The sequence below is a fragment of the Astyanax mexicanus genome, chromosome 25 (genome assembly GCF_023375975.1).
Source record: "Astyanax mexicanus isolate ESR-SI-001 chromosome 25, AstMex3_surface, whole genome shotgun sequence".
NCBI classification, from domain to species: domain Eukaryota; kingdom Metazoa; phylum Chordata; class Actinopteri; order Characiformes; family Acestrorhamphidae; genus Astyanax; species Astyanax mexicanus.
Genome location: NC_064432.1, coordinates 18,309,941 through 18,330,874, shown reverse-complemented (window position 1 = coordinate 18,330,874; position 20,934 = coordinate 18,309,941). Strand labels below are relative to the sequence as shown.

General features: G+C 36.8%; 1 protein-coding gene across 5 annotated transcripts in view; it reads right to left on the bottom strand.

Moving 5' to 3' along the window:
• Window positions 1-20,934, bottom strand: part of LOC103026719 (sodium/potassium/calcium exchanger 2) — a 52,620-nt gene that overhangs the window by 16,633 nt on the left and 15,053 nt on the right. Inside the window, exons 3-6 of one of the 5 annotated variants that reach the window (XM_049472450.1) lie at window positions 13,339-13,377; window positions 10,969-11,077; window positions 8,186-8,200; window positions 211-261 (exon numbers count right to left, since the gene is read on the bottom strand). In XM_049472450.1, coding sequence (XP_049328407.1) covers window positions 211-261; window positions 8,186-8,200; window positions 10,969-11,077; window positions 13,339-13,377 — 214 coding nt within the window. The remainder of the gene's footprint in view (window positions 1-210; window positions 262-8,185; window positions 8,201-10,968; window positions 11,078-13,338; window positions 13,378-20,934) is intronic. The other 4 variants (XM_049472452.1, XM_049472451.1, XM_049472453.1 and 1 more) reach the window with 4 other exon arrangements.

Here is a 20,934-nt window from a genome sequence, read left to right as displayed (position 1 = left end):
CACTTATGTTAGTGAAATCTCACCAAGAGAGGTCTTCAAAGCAAGATAGCAAACAGATGTATTCTCTTTAACACACACATACACACACACACACACACACACATACGTGTACATGCACATATACATACACGCATACAAACAAACAGCATAAAGAGGGAAGAAGTGAGGAAGATGAGTACGAATGGAGAATCTACAGAGATAAGATCTTACCTTCTTCGGTCATTGAGTGATAATATTTTAGCTTGCCATACGTCCCCAGCTCTACAATATCACACACACAGAGACAAGTGTAAGGCTACACACACACACACACACACACATACAGGAGGTGTGAGGCACACACACACATACACACACACACACACACACACACACACACACACACACACACACACACACACACACACACACACACACACACACACACACACACACAAGCACACACAGAAGAGGCGGAGGTGAGCATGGCAGAGAAACGTGACATGGTTTACAGGGAATTTCTCCCGGTAAGCCAATCTCACCAACATAAGTGCAAAAGACAGGGTCAAACCCAACACAAAGAAAACCCACACCTTCCCACACCTTCCAGAACATGAAAGGTGAGTAAGTGCATGCTCTCCAGGGTAATCCCCCCGTAAAGAGTGGGTGAGAGACAGTGAGAATGGAGACAAGGCTGCAGTACAACATTTAGTAATCGGAACACATAGACACAAAAGTAGGCCAGTAGAAATACATCTCAAAATAAAGAAACACAACTTAACCCTAAACGCTATATACACAAAGATATTCATGTTTTTATAAAGTAATTGTTGCCGGTCTTGTTTAAAAAATAGAAGATCCCATGAAAACCTTTTCTTCTCTTTTTTGCGCATTCAAACATTTATACAATTAATCTTGATATTTTTTTGTTTAAGTTTCTCCTCAGTTTAGCTGAACCAATTAGCCCGCCCTCTCATTAGAACTGCCCATATCACTTGCAATGATCCTGGTACCAAGAGTGTGAGGACTATGGATGCACTGAAATATGAAACATTTCTGGCCAAATAAAATTATACATTTGACCAAAGGCTGAATACCAAACAGCATATTTCAGTTAATTTATGCAAGTAGAGTGTAAAAATGAACTTAAACCTGTCGTTTTGCCAGCTTTCTCTCTAGGGGTAAAGGGAGGAGGGGCGAGTTTTGAGACTGCCGCTCAACAAATCCTAACATAAGTGCCATTGTTCTATAAAGAATGAAACAACGCTTGTCCCTATTGAGGACAAGCACATGTCTCCTCCTCTCCTCTAGAGTTTACTCAAAATGGATGAATGAAGAAAAATATTAGCTCTGCAGATGGAAACATCTTGTTGCTAAAAAAGTAAACAGAGAATGACCAGACTGGCTGGAGCTGACAAAAAGGCTACAGTAACACTGCATTTACACTGGTCTGCTGTGGAAACGAACAAAACCTTACTCACACTCTTTAGCTGTCTGCATGTTTGTGTTAACAAATACGTTTTCTGTCTCATTTAATTGAAATGCTGCCCTGAGTAATTAATAAAACTGTTGATTTTTAAACAAATGAATATGTTCAAAATGTGCTATGGTTTGTAACAGGACTGATGGGGCAGAAGTTATTTGCATCGATTTTTCCATAGGATATTTATATCCAACTACGGATTTTCACACATTTTCTTATTTAGACTCTGAATTTTGAAGGGATTTTTTAAGTGTAAATGTGTGGACCTTTGAATTGCTGTTATTATTATGCTTTCTAAGAAAAGTTATCAATATGCTGCCATCCATTTGAATTTGAAAAAAACAGACTTGCATCATACACCGCACATCCACGCACACACTAACACACCACCACCATGTTTCACTACAGTGCTGAGAATAATTTACCACTTAAATCATTCCTGCTGTGTTATGATCCTTCAGGGTCCTGATTATTAAAAACCAGGGATAAATTAAGATAATAAACAGAATGAATGTTCTACAACAGCTACAACAGCTGGTTTCACTGCTGTCATCCAAAAACAGGAAGCCGAGGATGCAACGTCCACAATATTACCAAAACCGAAAAAAAAGAAGGGAAATACATAGCCTAGCCTGGCCAAAATCTGCTTCTGCTGAAGCACAGCATGAATTCATGGACCCAACCAGTCCCATGTCAACAGTCCAGACTGGTGGAGGTGACGTAATGTTGTGGGCAATGTTTTAGTAACACATTCTGGGCCCATTAACACTAATCAATTATATTTGGGATGCCACAGTCTTGCTGATTGGTGCATCCTGTTATGACCACAATTTACCCATCTTCTGTATCATGGCTACCACCAGCATAATGATGCATCATGTCACAAAGCAATGTTTCTCAGAGTTCAGCGTTTTTCTGTGGCCTTTCCAGTCACCGAATCAAGATTCAATAGAACTCCTTTGGGATGTGGTAGAACAGCAGATTCAAAGTATGAAAGTGTTCCGAAAAAATCTGCTGGAACTGGGTGACGCAAATAGGTTAACATGGACCAGAATCTAATCTCAAAGGAATACTTTTGACATCTTGTGGAATCCATGCCATGATGAATTGAGGCTGTGTTGAGAGCAAAGGGAGGTATAGGATATAGGAGTATAGTGTTCTTAATAAAGCACTCGCTGAGTGTTCTAATTCTGTGCACTCTTTACCCTTTCAATCTGATATGCATTTACTGATATGAGCGAATTACAAAGCTTTAAACTAAAGCAGATTTAGGTTTTAATTCAGGTCATTACTGAAGTAGTTCCTCTGAGTAACCTCTGTACACTAAGTGGCTTTGATTATATTACTTTTTTATTTGATATCAGTGGCAGGCTGGGAAGTTTTCCTCACTTGGGTGCGATACAGGCTGGTTAATGTAATCAAAAACACCAATCTTTACAGGTAATCTTATAATAAAAAATCAATACTGTGTGTGTTTTTCAAAATCAATACAGTATTGCAAAACAAAGTATATATCTTTTTTTCTTACACACCTAAAAAACTGCAAAGAGAGAAATGAAAAAAAAAAAAAAAAAAACAAGAAGTCTTCTTTCTTTTACAGAGACCACCATACCTCAAAGGGTTAATATAAAGCAGACTATAAAGATCCCACAATCTGTTGCACAATCCGAGTAAATGAATAGAAAATCCCATACATTCTGTAGCATATTGCGTGTGTGATCTGTGTCTCCTGTCCTTGTTAAGGCAGTGACGTTGGTGACCTTGCAGAATGACCTGTAGAGTTGCTGTCACAGGCTGCCCCTGAGGCACAAAGCTTTTAACATTGATTCAGCCAGGAAGGGAGATGTGTGTGTGTGTGTATCTGTGTGTGAGCGTGTGAGTTTATGTGGACGTGTAGAAGTGATTACGAAACGGAGACCCAGGCAGGGAGCTATCATATGATTATTGGTGTTTGTGTGTGTGTGTGTGTGTGAGGGTGGAGATTTCTCTTCTGTGTATTTATATGTGTGTAAATGTATTTGGGCATGCGTGTGTGTGTCTGCTTCCAAAATAGACAAACAGAGCACCAGTTTGGGGGGGTGTCAACAATAAAGATCAATAGGCACTATGCAGCAGAAGGCCAGGGTGAATGGGGCAATGCACGCACATACACACACACACACACTAAATCACTCACACACATAATGTGTATTGTCTGATTTGAACTATATGTATATGATATATATATATATATATATATATATATATATATATATATATATATATATATATATATACACATACCTTTGACATTTCACTCCATGGCTATAAGGATGTAAACGTGTGTGTATGTGTGCCAGAGTGAGCTAGATACACAGTCTGTGCGTCAAGACCAGTCTCAACTCATTAATCGTAAGGGACTCGACACCAATTAATGAGCTCCAACAATTAATCAATCCTGGTCGGCCACAGAGACTCTCCACATGAACAGAACCACACACCATGGACCCTCATTTCTCAAGCTTCTCAGGGAAAGATCTATTTCTTTACTTCTTAAGCTCTAGAATGGGAAAAGTACTGGGACACTTGTTTATTCACTGTTTATTTTGTTGGAGTAACTGTCTTTACTGTCCACAGATTTTTTTTTACTAGATTATAGAGCAGTGCTGTGAGCATTTTATTGCATTCATCGACACAAAAATATGATTGAGGTCAGAAAAAATAATTGGGTGGAGTACCATCATTCCAGGGAACACATACACAGATAACATGTCTATGTGTAGTCTATACGGACAGTCCAAGTGGCAACCAGATGGTTTTGTACACAGGTTCTATATAGATTTATATAGATGTCAGTAACTGGCTCCATTAGGGTCAGGGATAGGATCCCACAGGGGCTGTAAACTGCACAAGGCCTAGACAAGATTAAGGTGGTCTATAAGGAACTGGGTTCCAGTAACAATACACACACAAATCCACATGGAACCCACCTAAATAACTACACACTGATAGTGCTCAAATCTAACACTAAACACACTGGTAAATGAGCTGAGTCATATGTTTTGTGTCCCATAAATCCATAAGATCAGAAGTCAGAACCCCAGCTCTAGGTGCAGATGAGGAAAGACATTAAATCTCATAATACGCAAAGCATAACCTGAGCTCAGTATGGATTTCTTACTCAGAGAAATTTGATGCTTACACTCTAGACTGCCACTGCTGGAGGCAAAGGCATTACAGACAGGGGACATATTGATAAAGATATTTTTTGACACTAAAGCAAAATGGTCCTGAGTCTGCTACACTCTCTTAAATGTTCTTTGAGTGATGCCATATTAAACCATAGTAGTGTTACGCATACTCATTTTAGAAAAACAATTTCCAGAACTTTGCCAGGACATTTTCCTTGATGTCTACAAAGCATTATATGGTACCATATCACTGCTTTCATGCACAAATGCTGTATCTTAAAGACAGCAGTCTTACAGGAGGAGATAAAAGCCTAGGCTTTTAATAACATAACTTAAAGACCAACAAAAGAACAGACAAAATATGTCATCTCAGTGCTTTATCAGCTCCTCGAGGCTAATATACCTAGCATTAATTTTCCTAGGGTATTTTTAGTAAGTTTCTTATTATCCAAGAAAATCCCCTAAATTTAAAACATTCAAAAACATTTCTTTCTGAAATAAAGTGGTCCTTCTAATGCCTCATTTAAAGAACTATTTGTGTAGCAGATTTTACAAGTGTACAATACAAAATCAATTAAATGTGCTGTAAAATACAGCCAAAATCTTCAAATCAGTTCAACTGAATAGGGTAATATCTGTTTTAGAAAGGCATATCTTCTGTTGCACACACAGCAAATTTGGCCAGTAATAAAAGAACACCTTTAATACTGAGTCAAAATTAGCTTTAATTTTACACTGAACATTGTTTCAACATTGCTAATTTGCTGTGACCAATGACACAAAACCACAACGCTAAACTGAACTGAACAAGCGACATGCTGGACACGGCGTTAATTAGCGTAACTGCGGCTGAAATTATATTTAGTTTGTTACGTGCTTATTAGTTTGCTGCCTTCTAAGCTCGTCATGGAAACAGACCATAGTTTGGTTCATATGATGATTCATCACCCACCCTCCCAAATCCCCCGCTGCAATCTGCTTCCAGTCTTTTGATAAACGCTGGCAACTCTGCGTGGTGTACACACAATGGCAAGTAATTAACATTGATTGAACCAATTGTTCTAAACCTCTATGGTCATGCACTGTCAAGCTTTTGGCAGAAAGAAGCCCCCTTAAATCATCTTTTATAAAATACTTTATATAATATACTTCTCTTCTGGTTCAGATTGTTTTTTTTTCTTTTATTTATTTATTTGTATGTTTGTTTCATTTGCTTTGTCTTTTGTCCTCTAGTTTGTTTCCAAATCTCATGCCTCTATAGCCTATAGGGCCTCTCCTTGGTCAGTGGACAGCATCATCAGTCTTAAAAGGTGAAGGCCAGGCCAGCACAGCTATAGATCACTAAATGTGCTCCATTCAGCACTGTCCGGCACTTGAGTGCGCTTGGAGGACAACTGACAGGCTAGGACACTAGGAACTGTCAGGATGTAACAACTGTGCTGAGTAATCGGACATCTTTGAGAAAAAACACACAGTGAATATTTACACTGATTTATTTATCCTCACTCTATCGTCACAGCAAGGGCTGGTGATTTAATGCTGTCTCCTGCAGAGCAGCTTATGTGTATTTCATAAATTATGAAGCAAATCTCATTTAATCTGATCCCAGAACCGTATTGAACAGCTAAAGTGTAAGGTCAGGGTGAACAGCTGTAGAGAACAGTCATCTTCAGGAGCTACAGCAGGGAAAGGGCGAGCGAGTGCTGGACCAGCAGTCTACTAAAAGAAGCGTATTTAAATCTGCATCTTGAACAATTGAATTAAATGTATCCTGACTTACCTAAACTTGAAATAATTAGTTGCATGATTCATAAGTTTAGGTGCTTTTTGTGCTTTGAACCTGTGCAGTGGTGAAATTTGTTGCAAAATAAATATTGAATCAAAGAGATTTGAATTTATGGATCTAAACTAAATACTGGATCTTAAACGTTTAAATCTTTTTTTATTATTATTATTTTAACAGTAAATTTCATCACCTATCAGGGGTAGCCAATATGGCCAAAAGTGATATAACAATATCACTTCTGGGCATTTATTTCATAACTATGGTGATATAAGAAAAAAAAATGTAACAATTTTATGAATGTACTACTGTAAATAAACAAAGGTTTATTTTATCTAAATAAACCAATTTCATACATTGAGTAGAAATCTACACTCTAAAAACAGAGGTATGATATGAGTACTTTTTCTTACTCAAAGGTACACTCTTCATAATTGTACCCTCAAAGGAATAATATTGGTCTTTACAGGGTCAGGTCACAAGTTCACAAGTTCAAAACACAAAATGATTTGATAAAATACAGATTTATGAATTATGCTAGAGCTGCCTGATTTTGGAAAACAACCTTTGTTGTTCTGTGAAATACATTGTAATATAAAAAAATGTAGGAATTGTACTAGATTTCTCCAGAAATCAATAATCCAACATGTTTTGATTAATATTATCCTCTGTGTATCAAAGTTGTAGTTGGAGTAAAATAAATAATATTGGACAGATATAATCTGCCTATGGTACATACACTCTAAAAAACGATATGAGTACTTTTTTTGTACTCAAGGGTACACTCTTCATAATTGTACCCTCAAAGGTACAATATTGGTCTTTACAGGGTCAGATTTGTTCCCTCTGAAGTACAAAGTCATTTCTAACAGCTGTAAGTACAGATTTGTACCATTTATTTGTCCAAAGGGTACATTCAGTATTCTGTATCACTGTACTAATAAACTTTATATATTTTAATTGCACATTTTTTTATTTAAAAGCCAGACAATTTTTTATTATCAAGTTTTTGAGCCATATTTAGTTGATGATAATGTTTATAATCTTTATAATCTTTACTGGCACAAAAATATGGGTACAAAAAAGGACTTTTACTGAAAGGTACTTTTTTGTACTACAATATAAGGTACAGCCCCAGCGACAAGCTATATACCATTTTAGGTACAAATCTGTACTTACTTTTCTTAGAGTGTACCTCACTAAAAGATTGCAGATTTTCTATTTGTATAAATACAGTTTTAGCATGATATGTATAATTTAATCTGCATAACTTGGCATTGCATATTTTGTGATTATACTCATTGTACATGCAAACATGATGCGATGCTGAAACAATAGATTGTGCAGCCCCTAATTTTACCTTTACATTTTGCAAATTTATCAGTCAGGTAAATCAGGTAAAAATCAGGTAAATTTAATTCAAATATTTATGCCAGCTGTCAGAATCCATAGTAAAACTGATGGGTAACCAGCACAGAGATAAAGAAGGGAAAAAAGGCCAGTGAAAGAGACTAGATACAAACACAGACAAACCCAACGAGGGACAAATGGCATCTGTGGTGATTAGAGAGGACACTAAAGGAGGGGGATAAAGAAAACTAACAAATACTTAAAAATACAAATGAAATGGACCAAAAATTATTGGACAGTTATTAGTGAGGACGAACAGGAGCACAAGCCTCACTGGATCTTCAGTCAGACAGACAGCATTCGGACAGGGAGGGGGTCAGGGAAGCTATGATGACAAGATTTAGAGAATAACTCACTCACCAGAATCAGCAAATTCTGAGGAAATAGTAGACAGACAGAAAGGAAGACAAAGAGAGACAGGAAAAGAGGAATAAAGAGATGAAAAAGACTATATAAACAGGCAGAATATGGTTCAGCTCAGACGCGAGGTCGAGAAGACACTGCAGAGTTTGGGGTCAGCACATCAGAATGGAGGCTTCAGGCTCTTTTATATGAAGTCTGGGAAAGGCTTTCTTAAGATCAATAAAACAAAAGACAATCCTATATTCAGCAACCATTAGTTCTTTCCGTCTGCTGCTATAGAAGTCAATTTTTAGTGGTGGAAAGCTGTTAAAGTTGAAAACTTAAAAGACTGCAGCCTAGTTATATACACACTATATGGACAGAAGTATTGGGACATCTGCAGCAGTGTTTCCATCATCCCATTCTAAATTCACATGCATTATTAAGGAATTGATACCCACTTTGCAGCAGTCTGCCTTATTCTCATCTATGCCTACATTGAGAACTTCCGGTAACACAGTCTGGTGCGATTTATTCATATTGATTATAACCACAGAGACAATAATCATACAAAATGAGCATTATGATATGCTCAGTTGGAGGGAGCCACAATAACTGGAAAAAGGTACTTAATTTAAAACATCCAACCAAACGAAGCCATTCATACATTTGCTCTTACCAATTTTAGTTTTAGGTCCAGCTCACTGGATAGTTGGGTTAGCATAGATGGCTACTTTATAATCAGTGTCCACAGTAGTAGATTACTTTAGACTGCATTCACCTTACATACAAAATGACCATAAACTATATGAAATAAATGTATTGTAAACTCAAACAAATTAAAAAGAAGTAAGCTCTTAAATGTAAAAAGGTGAATAAGATGCAGGTTTGGAGCTTTGTTCTTTCTAAACGTTTCCACCTATTTAGAGATACCATACAAAATAATGGTGGAATAATTAGGAGGGAAGACATTTTATCAAATGGCATTTTATAATCACATATTCTTTCACTAGTGTTTATAAAGGCAGACTGCATGGACAGGCATTTGACTTTATACACCTGTAACAAAACCACTAAAAAAGAAACTCCTGAATCCACTTATCAAATGGTGTATCCCAATACTTTCATCCTTATAGTTTTTTATTTTTACATTTATTATGTTAAATGATCACCACTAATCTATCTGGGTTAATCCATCTCTCTCCAAATCCATATAAGTATTTGTTATTAAAATGTGGAGGAAACTTCAATAGAACTTGATTGCAGTACTTAAAAGACCAGGGAGAAAATGAATCCTTCCTCTACATTTGCCTGATGCAAATATAACAAAAACCCACTGGAATAAACAATATGAAATTTTTCATATCATATTTATCTGTTATTCTTTATATCATTTTTCATGAGTTTCATGATGAATGAACCAACAGAATGGACACTAAAATTGAGAAAATTGTTTTGTACTGTTGGTAGGACCAATTGTATCATTATTGCATTTTGCATTGCATATCTAACAAATACTGTAGATAGGAAGTGTATGCATAGCATCAAAAATAAAATACCAGCACATACAGCACTTACAATTAAACCATTACCCAGACTGTCCACTTTATTAAAGCCACTGTCCATTTCATCCAGAGAACCATGTAGTTCTACAATTACAGACTGCAGTCCATCTGTTTCTCTGCATAATTTATTATTCTCCTTTTACCCTGTTCTTCAATGGTCAGTACCCCACATGACCTGTTAGTGTTAGTGTGTTTTGTGCTGGTCTGAGTGGATCAGACACAGCAGTGCTGCTGGAGTTCTTTCAGTGTCACTGCTGTATTGAGGACAGTCCACCAAGCAGAAATAAATAGCCAACATCATGTGGGCAGTGTCCTGAGATCAGCATACTTTCAGCACTGATGAAAAACACAAACTGTGCAGCAACAGATTCAGAGCTTTTGTATCTAATTTTACATCTACAATGTGGACCAGCTAGATAGGAGTATCTAATAGCGTGAACAGTGAGTAAACACAGTGTTCAAAAACTCCAGCAGCACTGCTGTGTCCATGCCAGTGTCACGGCAGTGCTAAGAATGATCCACCACCCAAATAAAACCTACTCTGTGCTGTTCCCGTGGAGTCCAGAACGTTGAAGAACAGTGTAAAAGGAGAATAATAAAGTATACAGACAACAGCTAGTTCTGTTTTAACTACAGAACTACAAATTGCAAAAAAGGAGGCTGTGTTAATAAAGTAGCTAGTCGGTATATATATCTTCATTTATACCACTTCAACACATCTTTTTATTATAAGTGTAGTACAGTATAATGCATAATACATATAATGAAAAATAAAATATTTTCCATGGACAGTCCACAACACAGCTAAGTCAGCATGAACAGTATCATAAAAATAATTAATCTTTCTCCAGTCAACCACTCAATGACTTTTAAAACTATTTCCCAATGAATGGCACACAATATATATATATTAAAACATGTGCATGATATTTTTGAAAAGTAAATATAAGCAAATTTTACAGAAAAAAGCAAAAATAAAAAGAAGCAAAATGTGACGTTAGATAGCAAATAAAAGGTTAATAAATGCACATAGACTCATCCATACACTTCAAACTGTGGTGTTGCCCTAATCTTTAATCTTTTAATTATTTGCTTTGCAAAATGAAAATCTTTTAGATTTAGTTTGATTTAGTTTGAGTGTTCACACAGAGCTTTTTTATTTTAATAATGTGTCCCTCTCATATCCAGTAAATAAAATGGTGTATGTGTGTATGCATGCGTATGAGTGTGTGTTACCTTCGCTAAGCGGATCTAGTGTGTGGATCATTAGCTGGAAGATGCTGTTTCTCATCAGGCTGTTGTGCAGGGAGGCCGAGCTGCCCCCTCGCTGCAGTCGGGGCTTGGCCTACGACAGGAACAGAAGAGGTGAGTCAGTCAATCAGAACACTCTCTGTGCTTCGACAAGATAAACAGTATTATAGAATACATCAAAATTTGATTCATCTGAGCGTGGAATGCTAAACACATTCTCTCTCTTCTCTGAAGCCTGTTTGGAACAGGGGGCTGGGGTTAGGGGTTGAGGTTGTGGGGCAGGGTTTGGGGCCAGCTGCTCTGTGCAAAGCAGCTCTGCCTTCCAGGTTGAGTTAAGGGCACCTTTCAGCTCGCCACCATGGCAACATGTCAGCGCAATCTGGAGGAGTCAGCTGCACCGGCTCAGTCAGGTGTGTGTGTGTGTGTGTGTGAGGGTGAGTGTTTGTGAGCAAGAGGCAGTTAAAATAGTTTGAACATCATGTTTGGCTATAGCTCAGATGAGGACATTCTGAGGGTAAGACAGTAAAAGCTATTCCTGAATGCAGGGTATGTGATACAAATGACATGAAAATGTGAAATATTCAGAATCATTTTTCCACACTGAGTTATGAGTCATGCTAAATGGCTCTTATTTTTGGAAGTCTGATGTGTAGTTAAAAAGGTTCAGTTACAAAAAAGGGGAAATAAAAACTAATTTCCATTTAAAAAAGAGAGGAAGAGGATTTATGGTAAATGTCCACTGACAGCTTCTCACTTTTTAAGGGGTGTGTCTTGAAGTTGTGGATTTAAAGAAGTAGAGAACATTAGACGTTCATACGTTTATTTTAATTAAATATTTCAGTAAACTGTGATAGCTATTAAAATATTTCAAGTTTATTTTTTGTCTATGGCCCTCTTAACTTTGCCTGTGTTTTTAGCTGTGCTCAGCTATAAATATGGAGATGCTCTTAATTGGCTACACCCTGCAGCAGAGATAGAAGAGGGTTGTGGCAGCTGCTGTTCTCTATATGTGCTAGAGAAAACTAGGGGTGTGACACATCATATCGTACACAGTATATTATAAAACAGTAATACTATCATTTAAAAAATCTGTATTGTGCTAACAGCATTATTCGGTATTGAAAGCAGTCTATTTTGTTTTTGTTTTGCCACTTATTGTAAAGTTTTGAATATATTATTATTTATCACTAATTACATGAAAGAACACTAATTACATAAAATAAAACTTCATGCTGGTGAGATATAACTGGGTTGCAGTGAAACAGGATAACAAGTACAAACTGTTGTTAAACAGCCCACCTCCACTCACCACCAGTATTCCAAAATACAGCACTTTTAGCCAATGCTCCCAACAGGCTTACAATCCCAGCAATATGGTGTCACCAGGAGAGCTACCTGAAGGTACTGTGTGTATCTTTTTCAGTGCCACGTTTAAATGTCAGGGCTCTCAGACTTGTACCAATGAAGTGTGGAGCTAATTTGAGCTTAATAATGATGTAAAAAAAAGAGATTTCTTTGAATATAGCCCATAGCACTAGGATTTTAAGCCTGTTGGGAGAATCAGCTAAAAGAGCTGTATTTCAGAATGCTGGGGGTGAACAGAGGTGGTCTATTTGACAAAAAAAATCACTACAACCTAAGCCCATTTCACACCAGATTTAACATTTATTTTGTTGCAGTTGTATGGTCTTGACATAAACTAAATATTTTTCAGTCCTTTTTAAATCAGCAAGTTTTTTTGGCAAGGGGTACTAATGATTTGGCTGGATTTGCATGTACTTGCATCAATAAAACTAATTAATTTTAAAGCAGAAATTTTGATTTACTGAACAATAACGGAAATACAACAAAAACTTTTTAGTGTTTGCCCATTCTGGTGTTTTCTTACCCTACTGAGCATACAGATTTATCTTACCATCTTACCAGATCCATAGGGAGGCTGGTTACAATAAAGAGGATGTTTCTTGTGATATGATTTGTCTGGTTTAAAATGCTTACATGGCAATGCACATTCTGCAATGTAAGTATTGCAAATGTGTAGATTGAGATGACACTGCTGAAACAATTGTGTTATGATAAAACATTAGAAAATACAGTAGATACAATATTCACATTCATGATCAATAAACACTGATGCGCTCAGAAAAAAGACTTTTCAACACTGACTTATGTAAGCAAGTGTGAGCCTTTTTTTCTAAATCAGATCATGACTTCTTTAATCATGAGGTCCAGTATTATGATACGAGTTATTTATGGCTCAATACTGAAGATATGGAATTCAATGTTACACATAACACAAACATTATAGGAAAACAAACACATTGCAAACAACATGCAGACATAGACTGGACCTACCGAGACTTTGCTCTCATCATCCACTGCCACTGGACTAACCTTTACAAAATTAATGATAAAATAACAGAAAGAGAAAGAAAGAAAGGAAGAAAAAGAGAAAGAGAGAGAACAAAAGGCCAGGGACGTGAGACGAGAACAGGCAAACACTAGTGCTTACACGACGTTACAACACCAGACTTAAATACATACATACATACATACAGTAAATACAAGTAGAAACAAACACAGTACAAATAACAAAAAATAACAAATAGTTTACTTTAATTTGTAATTAGAACTGAAATAGTCAGGTACCCTAAAATTACATTAAGCATGTCAGTAATGATTAAATTTCATACGTTTTAAAGAACATTAATGCCACTGTTACTGTGTCGTAAAGAATTTGCTACTCAAAGCAAAAATCGTTGAATTCAGAATATTTTTTTTGGCGTGAAAGAACATCCTGCCAACTTTGAAGCATGGGGGTGGATGAATCATGCTTTGGTGATGTGTTGCTACCAGTGACATTGATCATTTTGCCTGGGTGAAGGGAGGAATGCTTTTCACACTTGAGTTTCCAACTATATGAACAAAGAGTCCTAAATACAGATACAGATATGGAAAGAACCAGAAGCATATATCTGTACATTCATTGCATTTGTTTGTGCATGTTCGCTGAAATCATATGAATATGAAAGGAATTGAACAGAACTAATAGAAATCATGGGCTAGCCAGTATAGCCAATAGTTCAACTTTAATTTTACTAGCATATATTCTTGTTTAAATTGTATTATACTAATGTATAACTAAGAATATCAGTGTATTGGGGTGTATCTGCCCAGTTGTGCCCAAATCTTCTCATACAACTGTAGAATTGTGATGTTTTTTTTTCTTCTGCCATGTCATCAATTCTCACCCGTGGTTAGCAAGACCATTTGATGGCCTGAAAGCATCTCATCTCTTTCCTAAATGATTAGACACCCAGATTAGACACCAATCAGGCAATTTGTATGATTTAAAAATAGACTTCCTTGTTTATCTCGGTAAAGTCTGTGCATTTCTCCTGTAATGGTGAGCAAAAGATAGAGCATGTGATTTTAGATTAGCACTAAGTGCTACATTAGCCTATAGCCAGACTTACTAACAACCTCAGAAGGTTCTTCCGGGCAGGTTTTGAAAGGAGCAAAATCAATCAGGCTCTCTTGACGCAGCACCCCAAACTATTGAGCTGCAGTGTCTCGGAAAGGGTGAGATGCTCGCATACATCATTAAATGCAACGCTGTAGAAACATGCCTAAAAATACACCGGCCCATCAGAAACCAGCAAACCACTACATTCCCCAGCTTATCCATTAAGCAGCGAGTAGGTGGAGGAAGGTTTTAAAGCTATGCTCAGCAACTGCTGGGTGGAGGATGATTTTAGACCTATGGTCAGCATGATAAGGGATAAAGACATTACGCTTGGCTATGAGTTGCACTGCCCCATCAATCTCCAGTGGTATTGCCTTATTCTGTGTTTGTTTGTTAGTTTTTAGAGAACATGTACAAATACAAAAACTCATCTTGGGCAACTTGATCTTGTTCCCCTCATTGAATATAGTGTGTAACACTAATTATATCCACTGGGTGGCAATTCCGTAAAAGAATATCACTGTCTGAAATTTTCAGATGTAGTTTTACTTCAAACTACATGGAAATGTAAGTTCTACAATCAGGTATATTAGTTACATTTTTTGTTACATGGCAAAAACATGACAACAAAATGTATCTTGTGAAAAAAAGTTGCCTGCCTAGGGTAAATTAGCTCCCCACAAACACGGCACAAGATATTATCAATCATATTTCCTAAAGATAAATATCACGTTTCCTTGCTGTAGTAAATTTTATGTTTTATATATATTACATATATTCAAAGCTCATTTTAACGAGTACATTTAGTTTTTACATAATTAGATTTGAGCTACTATAATAATAAAATAACATATTTTTTACCATAGTAATTATAGTTGTACCTCACTGAAGAACCATGTGCATTGAATAGCTATAGCTAGTGCTGTCTACAGAGGTAGATAGATAAAAACATAGCATTTTACATGTATCTAAAGCTTTAACTGAAAGGATAGACAAACAATATTTTTCCACATTTTATTTAGCTTTGTACAGTAAATCTGATTATATTTGAGTTCTAGTGTAATTCAGTGAGTGTTCGGTAATATTGTTTAGTTCATGTCTAGAATTACCCTTACTGGGCCAGTCAACTGTTTAATGTTTGTATGTCTTAATGTTACTGTTAAAGGGTTATAAAATCATTGAAATAAAACATTAAACCTTAATACCCATGGTAAAATATAGTCTAGGCCAAGGAAAGTTCTTGATTTTCCACCTGCCCCTCAAGGCCTCTGCAAACATTGTGTGGTACGTAATTGTGGATATTAAGAGGGACGAAAATGGACACATACAACAAATCTGGCCACTTGCTAATTAGTGACCTGATTTTCTTGAAGCAGAACTAATTACAGGAGCTAAGGCACTCATCACCAGTGAGGCAGCTTAGGACCCTAAACATTCACCAAGACAGAGCTGGCTCAAACTGCGAATCAAAGAATAGCTCTTATTACTCTTATTAGCTCATCAACTTTCTTGCTGTTATTAAAAATTAGATTAATACTCTTTACATAATAAGACATGAGCTAGTAGTACTCATTGGTACTGCTATAGTGCCATAACTATAGCTGAACCCTACTGAAGAAAGATGAAAAATCTAAAATCTGTGCTTTACTGTCTAAACCACCTTTCCATGACCCAACATACATACTGTATATGCAATGCGTTTAAAATGATTAAGAACAAAGATTAAGAAGTAATGATTAGTAGTCAGTACGCCTTAAATCCACAGCTACTTATAGGTCAACCTGAGGTCAACTGAAACTGGCCACAGATCTGACAGGCATGGTCTCAGGGTCACCTTGAGAATGACGTGAGAGCATAAACAGAGCAAACAGAGTGTGGGTGGTTGTGACGACACACTGGGCAGCTGAACGGGCATTTCGTCAGGTCCTCTGAGTGAATTCAGTCATTTTGATAATTAGCACTTCACAGAGCTCATTACCGAAACCTGATTGCAATCAGCTCTTTTTCAGTCGCTGACTGTGCTTAAGCTAAGACCCCAAGTCACTCACACACACCCACATCCACCCACTAGTACAGAATACCAGCTTTATCAGCTACCCCAGTTTGATACAGACTGTTTTTCGATATGCAGAAATAACTGGAAAAAGTAATCTCAGATAAAACCAGGATGATACAATTTTCTGTAGAATCCAGCTAATAAATAAATGTAGTCTGCAACCCACAATAAGTGAACTTCCATCAAAAAATACCTCAAAAGCTCATTCAAAGCTAAAATATCCCTGCTGTTCTTAATGTACATTGATAAAACATCTTAATTGTGCATTTCTGTTGCTGTTGCAGTTCTGGGGCACTTCAGGATTTCACATGCTTAGATTTTGTTGGTAGAGGAACCAAAGTGCAGTCAGAACCTTTCAATAATACAGTAGTGATGACCTTATGAATAATTTTCACTGACGCCAATATTATATATTGAGTTAATATGATGTGAATGTGCTGGTATGGTGATTTAATTTTGTTTTTGTATACAAATTACAATGTCTGAACATTTTTGTTGATTTTAAAATGCTCTTTAAAACTATGCAATTGCATTATTATTCTATTATAAAAGGCATTTATTGCAGTCATTTCTGGGGCAATATATCTGATTCTTATAAACAGAAAGCAGTCTTGGTAAGTCTTGGTATGGGCTTTACTGTTTCCCTTTGCAACTGGGGTGCTGCTAATGGCATTGATGCATGGGCTACTGTGGAACTGGAGATATCCAAATAACAAACTCAACCTTTATCTGCTGACTTTTGAATTGTATACCAAAAAAACAGAATTAGAAAAAAATAGATCTAGTCAAACTAAAGGAGAGCATGGTAGATAAGTTCTGACAGTACAGCTACATCTTCTCACCAGAGAGATCCCTAAATTACCCCAAATTAATGGACTTTAGTTGTATATTTCTGAGCATTGATAGGCCTAATTCATGTGGTTCAAGTATTTAAGAAAATGTGCATATTTTATATACTGTATGTATAACAACAACTTTGGTTCTGGAGAACACTGTGTCCTGCAGATTTTAGTGTTTTTGTTCAGCACCCAACACACTGATCAGCTAATTTTCAAGCCTGAGTTGAAGTGGGTGTGTTAAAGCAGCAGGAGGGGTACTTCAGGATCAGGGTTTGGAATCATCAAAATAAGAAACACAAAAAGGGCTTATACTGTTTGGAAAATGTTTGAAAAAAAAAGATACATTAGCTTGTAGAACTATACATGTAAGATGAAGAGGCAAGGTACAGTACATAACAGGCAGTGAATCCTATATGGTTTAGGCTGTCTGAACATTATGTTCTTTATGTTTATAGTGTTTTGCCCTATTCAGACAGGATTAATTTTACTGTGAGGTGGGGTATACTATTTACTGGTGATTTTACTCATGCCCAAATGCATCCTGTATCATTAAAGAGTCCAGCCTTTTACCTTCTGTAGTACAAGCCACAAAAAATACTTAGGTTAATTTAATCGCATGCAAATCTGAATGTACGTTTGACATCTTTTTTCAAGTAGGAGGTGTTCAGTTTTGTTTTGCCTTCAAGTTTGTCATTAACCACATTTACACCTGGTTACGTATGAGGGTTAAGTGTAAACACACACACAGTGCATTTAAACGTGAGACACATTTGAGCAATATGTTATATTGGTGTAAATGCATCCATCGCTCCAAGACGTATTCAACTTAAAAAACATCTTCCAGTTCAAACGAAATACAGTAATAAACTAGTAATAACTGCAAAACTGAATTTGCATATTCAGTTCAACACATCTGATTTCAGTCTGACAATTGTAAATGCATGTGGCTATAAACCTATACAATCCAGATCATAGCCACATGAAGAGACCAGGTGTAAAAGGGGTTATCATGAAGCATAGTTTAAAGCCAAATAAAAATATTCCAATAATCGTTTATCATGACTATAATGTTAGTCTAAAACACTAGCAGTAGTCACAAGACGCTGTTTGCTGTAGATTGTTTGATTGGTAAAGTATTTTCATTTGTTTAAGGTGACAGGAGTGACAGGCCATAAATCAAATGGCCACTCCCATCTCAGTCATTCATGGGAATTGTTTATCTCAACCATAAATAGGTCCTAAATTTTACAGACATTCTGCAGCAACAATTCTTTACTTCATCTCCCTGTGTAAAACTAATCCGGTCTGAATAAGGGATTTTGTTTCAATCCAAACACAGTACACTGAAGAAAATCTCCATTTACATTTTGAGTTATTCAGACCACATCATTCAGTCTTCCCCATCATTCAGATTCAGAACACCCATACACAAAAGACCCACGTTTTCAAGAAAAGAAAGAAAGCCATGTCCTTGGTGCATTGCCTGTACACTGCTTACTACATTAGCTAATCCCCTCATCTTTATAAATAGCTCACATCGATTGGGCCTCGAATTTCTCTCTCTCTATCTCTGTCCATCCCTCCCTACTGTCCTCACCTTCAGCCAGCCATCACAGGTGACCTTGCTTGAAATCAAATTGAGACAAGAAGGATTTCCTTACACACACAAACACACATACTTAGACAGAAGTGATGGGACACACTTTGTGAAAACTATTCATATACTTGTGTTATAATGTGTGTCTGTTGAACACTGTTGTCACTATCATGTTAGTGGTTGATGAAATGTGGTCAATCATGCACACACAGCTTGTGTAATCTGAAAAATGCAATCACTGTTGATTGCTCATTGAACAAATGAGTCTATATTATTAATACAGATTTATGAACTAATTCAATCTCTTCACTTTTTGTCTAGTTAATGATTGCTCATCTTGCCAACTAGGGCTAATGATTATTTTGGTAGTCGACTAATCTTATAATTTTTTCGATTAGTCGATTAGTCAACGATTATTTCTGCCACGTCCTCCTTCTTTAAAAACGATAAAAAGAGCTGAACATGACATTTTAAAAGCCATTTAAATATCCAGATGTTGTTTAAACGTGGGAAGTATTGATATTTAGCGATTAAATATGTAATCTGTTGTGTTCGGGCACTTCTGGAGACACAGACTACAAGATGAGTGTAAACTGTGTGAGTGAGCCAGTTACCAATCCCCCATTGCGCTTCTCTATCTTTCTAATATAAAGTACCACAGCAACCACCATAATCCACATTGGACTCCCAATAATCACCCAACACCCCCAGTAACCACTAAGCAACATCATAACTGACTGAAATACCACAGCAACTGACTCACTACACTGCTGCACCCATCTGGCATCCACTTAGCAACACCAAAACAAACACCTAGGATTACATAGCAACCACTCTGGAACATCACAGCAACCAACCTGCGATATCACAACAACCCTTAAGAAACAGCATGGCAAGAACCTAGTAACCACCTACAGAATCTACTCAATACAGGTGAGATTATTGACATAATTTTCACTCACTTTATTTGGGGTGGCAACAACATAGCATCCACTTAGCAACACCATGATGACCATAAACTTTCCTAATTTTTCCTAATCTTTTCCAATTTATAAGTAGTTTTAACTAGATGAGGATGAGTTGTAAGACCTGGTTCCTCCTAAGGTTTCATCCTCCAGCTTTGTGAGAGTTTTTTTTTTTTTCACTACTGTTCTCTTTGGTTTGCTCACTTGGGGTAACACGCCTATCTATTTGGTTTATTTTTGTCTTCTTCAGTATTTCTATACAGCCGCTTTGGTACATCAGGTTGTAAAAAAGCCATCACAAAAAATGACTTGTCTTGACTTGAACAGGATGCTCTGGAGCAACACATTAGCATAGTGAGTGCCTAAGAGGTATGAACCCCAGCTGAGGAACAGTATTCCCTGGAGTGATGGAGTTCCATCCAATAATTAAGAGATGCTAATCAATCATCCAACACCCTTCCCTGACCTCACTAATGTTCCTCAGGCTCAATACAATCAATTCCTCTTAGCAATGTTCCTACATCTTGTGCAAAGCCTTCCCAAAAGAGTAGAGGTTGTTCCTGCAGCGCTTTTGGAAAAGAGACAAAACCATTAATACTGAACAATGACTCTTAATTTTAGACCATGTTGCAGAGTTTCCACTAATGTTTTAAGTAGAAGCAGCAGGTCTACATCCTGATTTGTGTAGCACTGCTGTGGTAAATTGATGATAACAATGGCACTGCTGCGGTAAATTGATGATAACAATGGCACTACTGTGGTAAATATATGATTACAATGGCACTGCTGAAGATAATTTATGACAAACAACAGCACTGCTGAAGAAGCAAGATAGCAAGCTAAATGTCTGTTTAGAAGAGCACTATTGGGCTAAATTTGTGACTTGAATTGCACTGCTGATGTAACTGTATGATTAGAATAGCTCTACTATGATAAATATCTACGTAGAATAACATTACTGAGCTTAATGTATGACTAAAAATGCACTTCTGAGGTAAACCTATAACTAGAATGCCACTGCTTAAGTA